The sequence below is a fragment of the Stomoxys calcitrans genome, chromosome 1 (assembly GCF_963082655.1).
Source record: "Stomoxys calcitrans chromosome 1, idStoCalc2.1, whole genome shotgun sequence".
NCBI classification, from domain to species: Eukaryota; Metazoa; Arthropoda; class Insecta; order Diptera; family Muscidae; genus Stomoxys; species Stomoxys calcitrans.
Window position 1 is genome coordinate 71,030,653 of NC_081552.1, and position 7,852 is coordinate 71,038,504.

Below are 7,852 nucleotides of genomic sequence, written 5' to 3' on the forward strand. Positions count from 1 at the left end.
CCGATCTCCCGATTTTGCTTCTTGAGCCCCAAATCGGACTAAAACTTTATATAGCTCCTCCTTCTCCTCCGTCCATATTCATTATTCTTTGTTTGCCTAAAATGGTACTGCGCAAAGAACTCGACAGATGTGATCCATGGTAGAGAGTATATAAGATTCGGCCCGGCCGAACTTAGCACGCTCTTACTTGTTAGGAATCGTTTCCAATTACTATTACATGGCGATGTCCTAGGAGGAAAGTCCTTCCGCACAAGTATACCAATAATTCAAAAATAAGTATATATATATATATATATATATATATATACAGTCTCAGTCCCAATTATTCCAAAGAAGCATTCACTTTAACACCGAAGTTGTTCTCACTGCAATGGGGTCGAAAACGTATAACTTTCGTTTTGTTTGCATTCAAAAATAGTCTATTTATCCTGACATGTTCATTGATAAAAGCAGCTTCACGTTCCATATTATTCCATATTGTGTCATTCTTGTAAGCGTAAACAGGCCAAATGTCATCTGCATATAGAAATTTATTTCCAGTCAAACCAAAATTAGTAAAATCATGAATACATAACTTAAAGAGTAACGGCCCAAGAACACTACCTTGAGGTACCCCATACATGACCCGTGTTGCTGAACTCTTTTGACTTCTAATTTGTACAAACTGTCTTCTGTTTCCTAAATAGCTTTCCAGTATCCGTAATGTATTTCCACCAAATCCATAATATTGTAACTCATCCAACCAAATTGTGTGATCGACACGGTCAAAAGCCTTTGAAAAATCATTAAATATAGCACCGACACCTTTAGTACCCTCATCCAGCCCGTTACAAATAGCTGACATAATGTTCACAGCCGCCTTCTCAGTCCCACAAACCTTCTTAAATCCGTACTGACATTCACTGAGGATATTATTGCGGTCCAGATATTCAGAGATTTGTCGAAATGTTCTCAAAACCGGCAAAACAGCAATTTGTCTGAACTTTTCCATCGTGGTAACATTGGGTTCCTTCGGTATCGGAACAATCCTGTGTATTTTCAAGGCAACGGGATGCGTGGCTGTTTGTAAAATATTGTTGAAAATAGTAACTGGATACGGAGCCATAGTATCCTTACACTACGTAACAGTCCTTGAAGAAATGTTATCATATCCTGAACTTTTTCTCGTCGACATCCTGCACCTTATCCACAGTTGTCGGAGTGAAGTCTAAACTAGAATTCAGCAGATTATGTGAATTCCAATACTCATAACCATTCTGTTCAATAGAAGATTTCAAGTCCTCCATAGAATGAGCAAAAAATTTAATTGAGTATGTTAGCCTTAACAAGATCATCACATACTAATCTGCCGTCCTTGTCTCTAACTAACCTACCCAACGTTTCATTTAAAAACTTCCTACATCTGCTTGGTTCACTACGAAGGTTCAGAAGACTTGTTATATAGAAATTACTCATTGATTCCCTACAGCCAATCTTTATTATTTTACTAATAGAGTTGAGTCGTTTTTCTATGAGGTTCTTACCACGATTTTTTCTTCAAGACTTTTGATAAATTTTCCTTCAAATCAATTAAATTCCTCAAATTACCATTTATACATGGACTTGTATTATATTACCCAAGTCACCAATATGATTCAGTAGATGTAGATTTCTCTATGCCATCGTGTATTAGACTAATCAAATAACTCATATCAACTGATGGTTTACCACTTATATCGAGCTTCGGCAACAATCTTTCTATGCTGCGGTTTAAACGATGATGATTTATAAATGAAAAACTTTCAATACTATGAGTATGATTCTCAATGGCAGATCCAACACAGAGATACAAAATATTATGATCGGACAATCCACATTCCACAGATGTGTTCCCCAAAGTCCCTTCAAAGTTCATATATTGATGATCAATTGACGTACCAATTATACGCCGCGTTATCAAGGTATGATAGTTAATAAAATCATAGATAGCTAAGGTAGCTAACTTTACATCAGATGTATGCTCATCCAATAAATCTATATTGGTATGCCCAACGAAAATACTTGCGCCCCTTCCACAATTACTAAAGGTAATATCCATTAAAGAGAGGAGGGTGTTAATTAAGCATTTCTGTGATCTATGAAATGAAATAATCATTTCACATAATTCCAAGCTATTTGTATGTTGTCGATAAAATCTTTACTTACACATGAAATTGTATCAAACTCTATATTATTTCTGATGTAAATAGGTGCTCTACAACAATGTACTGCTCTGTAACCAGATAGTGAATGCATGAGGTTTTTTGTTATGACTTCCAATAACTATGCTATGTATGGTACATATCTGTACCGATTTAGACTTCTTGAGCCTCTAGAGGGCGCAATTCTCTTCCGATTTGGCAAACATTTTGTACAACGGCTTCTCTCATGACCTTCAACATATATGTCTAATGTGGTCTGAGTGGATCAATAGCTCGATACAGCTCCCACATAAACCTATCCCCGATTTTGCTTTTTGAGCCCCTACAAGGCGCAATTCGTATCCCAATGAACTGAAATATTACACAATGACTTCCACAGTGTTCAGCATTCATTTATGGTCCGAACTATATCAAGTTATAGTCCGAGCTATATAAAGTTATGGTCCGATAACTTGATATAGCTCCAATAGAATAAATGCTCTTATTCATTATTCTTTGTTTGCCTAAAAAGAGATACCGTGCATAGAACTCGACAAATTCGATCCATAGTGGAGGGTTTATAAGATTAGGCCCGGACGAACTTAGCACCCTCTTACTTGTTGGCACTTACATCTTTTTCGCTGTCACATTAATGACCTCGTTTTAAATAATTTAGAGATAAATGCAATTAAAACCATTGTTTGAAAATGAGCTGGAAGTCTCAATTTAAATCCGATTTGAATGCAATTTGGAATAGAGAGTCATATAAGACACCTACACATTTATGTCAACATTTCGTCCATATCCGATCATATTTAAATATAGCTGTCGTATAGATCGATCTCCCGATTTACGGTCTGAAGCTCGTAAAAGCCGCATTTATTATCCGATTCCTCTTAATTTTATAAAGCCTTGTGACATTCGGACCGAATATAGTCCACATCAGGCCATATTTGGATATAGCTGCCATATAGACCAATCTCTCCAAATATATGGTCTTGGGCCCATAATAGGCGCATTTGTTATCCGATTTACTGAAATTTAGAACCGAGATTTGTGTTAGGGTCCTCAATACACTTTCTAAATATGGTCCAGATCGTACATTTTTTTTTATATAGCTGCCGTATGGACAGATATATAAAGATTTCTCGAATAAAATTCTTGAGTTAAAAATATTGCTTTTCTATCGAATTTAAACATGGCCGATCTTAACGTGTTTTTACATACTTATAATCGGAGATTTGGAGCGGACTGAAGTGGACGAAACTGGGCCGCTCCGCTCCCTTTGCCGAAATATATCAAATCCGTAATATTCGCCCAAAGACTTTTAATTCGAGTCCAATATTGTCCCGGTCGGCCAATATTTTCCTTTTGGCGGTTTGCTTGAGGGTGGGGCACCCTCAGATACTTAGCCCTACCTTTAAACAACCGATTCGTACTCTACTTCCAAATATAGAACGTTTCATTATGATAACGTAAAATTTTTCTGCAATTATTGCTAAATTTTGTTTGAGGTGCTTGTGTTTGGCGAAAATAATGTAAGTGCCCTTCGCTGTCACAGAAGTTATCTACCAAAATTAAAATGGGACTTACATTAAAAATGATTTAGTTGCAAAACTATAACGGCTTGGAATATCGACACAAAATTTTGACAGATGGTGGAAACAGGCGTCAGCTATCGATTCCTTTTAGAAGCTGAAATCCCCAAAATTTGGCACTTATATCTTTTTTGGCGGTAAGGGCACGATATGTTCTTTCGATTGGACTAAGATTGCAATAATGTGGTCATTTGTTAGCCGATTCTCTCGGAATTTGGTAGGAAGGGGTTTCTTATGACTCTTAATATTACTGGTGAATTTCATAGAAATCGTTTCAGATTAAAGGTGATTTTATAGCTATTATTTTTTTTTTTGTCAACACTGGTTTAAACAGCTCACGCACGTTTCGTGTTTTGTTTCACTGTCAAACATATTAAGGTTTGGTCCCTTATTTAACCATGAATCGTCTTACAAACCAACAACGCTTGCAAATTATTGAATTTTATAATCAAAATTCGTGCTCTGTTAAGAATGTTCATAGCGCGCTTCTTCCATTTTATGGTCAGTTTATTCGACCCACTGAAGCGGCTAGCCCGAATAGCCATTGTGACAAAATTTGGCACCAAATTTACATTGTTGGACATGAAACCACACACACACTTACGAAGAGTGCGAACTGAAGAAAATATCGAAGCTGTATCGGCCAGTGTTATTGATGACCATCAATTATCGTTTCGTCGCCGTTCGCATCAATTGGGCCTCTGTTACTCAACAACGTGGAACATTTTGCGGACGGATTTAGGGTTAAAGCCTTTCAAAATACAGCTGGTGTAAGAATTGAACCGAACGACCTACCGAACGCAACGCAGAATTTTTGATGAATGGGCTCTTGGAAAGTTGGTCGAAGAACCAAATTTTTATCGCAAAATTGTGTTCAGTGGCATAGCTAATTTTTGGCTCAATGGGTACGTAAATAAGCAGATTGTCGATTTCGGAATGAAGATCAGCCAGAACCATTGAAAAGGCTACCAATGCTTATGGGCTGGTGGCATTATTGGACCGTACTTCTTCAAAGATATTTTTGTGGGGCTATGTCAAAGCTCATGTCTATACAGACAATCCCGTTTCAATTGACTCATTGAAAGACAACATTAAGCATTTATTCGTGAGATACCGGCCGAGATGTTGGAAAGAGTATACCAAAATTGGATTGAGCGGATGGACCATTTACCGTACTATCGATTCAATTAAAGATTTCATGCATTTTTAAATTTTATGTGTGTTTTTTTTTTCTTTGAAAAACTTTCCAATAGCTCTTAAAAAATCACCCATTATGTATATCAAACGATTTTTACTTCTAGAGCCACTGCAAACGCATTTTTTGACCAGTCTTGCCAAAATTTTGTACAAAGCTTTACTCGGCGACTACCACAATGTCTCAGTATGATCGAAATCGGTTCGGATTTTAATATGGCTCCCATGTACATTTTCGTCACATTATTGCAATAATGATGTCATTTGTCAACATATGTCATTTAAACATATTTGCTCGAAATTTGATACGGATTGTTTAATAACCCACCCGAAAACATCCGACGAGGTCCTTTAAAATTGGTTCAGAAATAGATATAGCTCCCACTTTATACTTATCGGGTAGGTGTAGGGTATTATACAATCGGCTACTACTCTACCTGTTTAATGTCAGATATAATACGGTCATTTCTCACACACTGATCGTTAACATATTTCACTGACACATTCACCTCTTCTTTCAACATTTTATTTTCTTTTGGAACTATCTCCAATTTTCTTTTTTTTTGCAACTCTTTTGAGTATATCGCCATATTGCTCTGACATGAAAGTCAATGTTTCCTGCAAAGCTGTTAGCTGATCGACTTTTTAAAACCTCCAACATAGGATGGGGGTATACTAATTTCATCATTCTGTTTTTAACTCCTCGAAATATTCGTCTAAGACCCCATGAAGTATATATATTCTTTATCGACATTATATATTAAGTCGATCTAGCCATGTCCATCCGTCTGTCCACCCGTCCGAACTTCTTTCTGTCGAAAGGACGCTAACTTTCGAAGGAGTGAAGCTATCCGCTTGAAATTTTGCACAAATACTTCTTATTAGTGTAGGTCGGTTGGGATTGTAAATGGGCCATATCGGTCCATGTTTTCATATAGCTTCCATATAAACCGATCTGAGATCTTGACTTCTTGAGCCACTAGAGGACGCAATTCCTGTCCGATTTGGCTGAAATTTTGCATGAGGTGTTTTCTTATGACTCCCAACAACTATGCCATATATGGTTCAAATCGGTCTATAACCTGATATAGCTGTCATATAAACCGATCTGGGTCTTGACTTCTTGAGCCTCAAGAGGGCCTTATTATTATCCGATTTGGTTGAAATTTTGTACAGCGCCCTTCAACATACGTGTCAAAAATGACTTGAATTGGTTTTTAGCCTGAAACAGCTCCCCTATAAACCTATCTTTCTATTTTACTTCTTGAGCCTCTAAAAGGACCTATTCTTATTCTATTTGGCTGAAATTTTACACATATATAGGGTTGCCCAAAAAGTAATTGCAGATTTTTCATATAGTCGGCGTTGACAAATTTTTTTACAGCTTGTGACTCTGTAATTGCATTCTTTCTTCTGTCAGTTATCAGCTGTTACTTTAAGCTTGCTTTAGAAAAAAAGTGTCAAAAAAGTATATTTGATTAAAGTTTTATTAAAAATGCATTTACTTTCTTTTAAAAAATCCGCAATTACTTTTTGGGCAACCCAAAACATCTGCTGAGGTCTCCAATATTCAATTCGATTAGCAAAGCAATTTTTTTCTTTTATCCTTTGTTTATCTAAAAAGAGATACCGGGAAAGAACTCCACAAATGCGATCCATGGTGGAGGGTATATAAGATTCGGCCCGGCGGAACTTAGCACTCTTTTACTTGCTTTAAACTCAACTCTGTTTCAATGCTTCCACTTCTTTCGCTACATAGATGACAGGCTGATTTCTCGTTCCGGTGGAGGGTAATATGGATGACCTTAATCATTGGTCTTCCAGTAAATGGGACAAAATAATAACAAATTGTCCACGTACATGCCACTTAGGAACGGCTCTCTCGCTAAGGTATATGCTCAATGGTAAGGGGGCTTTTATTAATAGTACTTCGCATGGTTATCGGAAAACAATTGCGGTTTCCTGGAGCTCAAGATGTCAAATCAGTAGATCGGTTAATACAAATCGGTACACCGATTTGGACCGTACTTAACAGGATAGTTGGAACTCGTAACAGAACGCTACGTGCAAATTTTCAGCCCAAACAGACAAAAATTACGGTTATATGGGTTCAAGAAGTTCAGTCGAAGGACCACCATCGAAATCCAAATTTTGAGTGGCTAGATAAGTAGTATACCCCTATCCCATGGTGCTGGGTATGGAAATATATTTATGTTAGCTAATCTAACTTGACTTTTATGTTATTGTATTTGATCAGTGTTAGCTCCTATGGACCAGAGCTAGTTTTCACTGATCATACCACACTTTTTTTTACATATCTCCTTTTTTCGGTTCGGTGAAGTTCATATGGCTTTTTTCCAACTATGCCCCCAATGTACTCAATGGGACATTTGTCTGTCTGTCTGTCTGTCTGTTACTTAAAATGTACTTGAACTAATAACACATTAAACTCTTTCACGGCAGCCATTGAGCGCCCACGCGCCTACAAGCAAACAAACACTTAAAAGGCATTAAAAATCGTCCTCGCAATCAATTCGAAGTGCAAATCCGCCAGATTTCACACTTTTACTTTTCACAAGCCATATTGCATGCACTTTCAATTTGGAAGTCATTCAAAACTAAAGACCCAAAATAACAGAATGAGTGACAGCTTGGATGCACTTTCCGTTAAACATACATGCATGCATACATACACACACATGTATGCATGTATGTCCTTATGAAAGTATGTACGAATTTGGAATGAAGAAATTCAATAGGCAAAATCAAGTGCAAAAGTCATACGGTTTTAAAACGCGTTCCTACTAAGTTTCGGAAGGCAGACCATAAAATATGAATTAGAAAAAAATGCATTTATTGAATATCACCAGCTGGAGGGATGACCTGCCAGCCTAAAAATGG

General features: G+C 37.1%; 1 protein-coding gene across 1 annotated transcript; it reads right to left on the reverse strand.

The window, feature by feature from the left end:
- Positions 1-322: 322 nt before the first annotated feature.
- On the reverse strand, positions 323-1,105 carry LOC131996018 (uncharacterized). The gene is made up of 2 exons (XM_059365430.1): positions 604-1,105; positions 323-516 (listed from the first exon to the last, which is right to left on the reverse strand). The coding sequence occupies exons 1-2, from the start codon at positions 1,103-1,105 to the stop codon at positions 323-325; spliced, it is 696 nt and encodes a 231-aa protein (XP_059221413.1).
- Between the last annotated feature and the right edge of the window lie 6,747 nt (positions 1,106-7,852).

Excerpts from the sequence above, each read along its gene's own strand:
- LOC131996018 (XM_059365430.1), bottom strand. The coding sequence starts at position 1,105 with ATGGCTCCGTATCCAGTTACTATTTTCAACAATATTTTACAAACAGCC. Across the intron at positions 517-603 it reads CATGTATGGGGTACCTCAAG|ATGACATTTGGCCTGTTTAC; the intron begins GTAGTGTTCTTG and ends TTCTATATGCAG.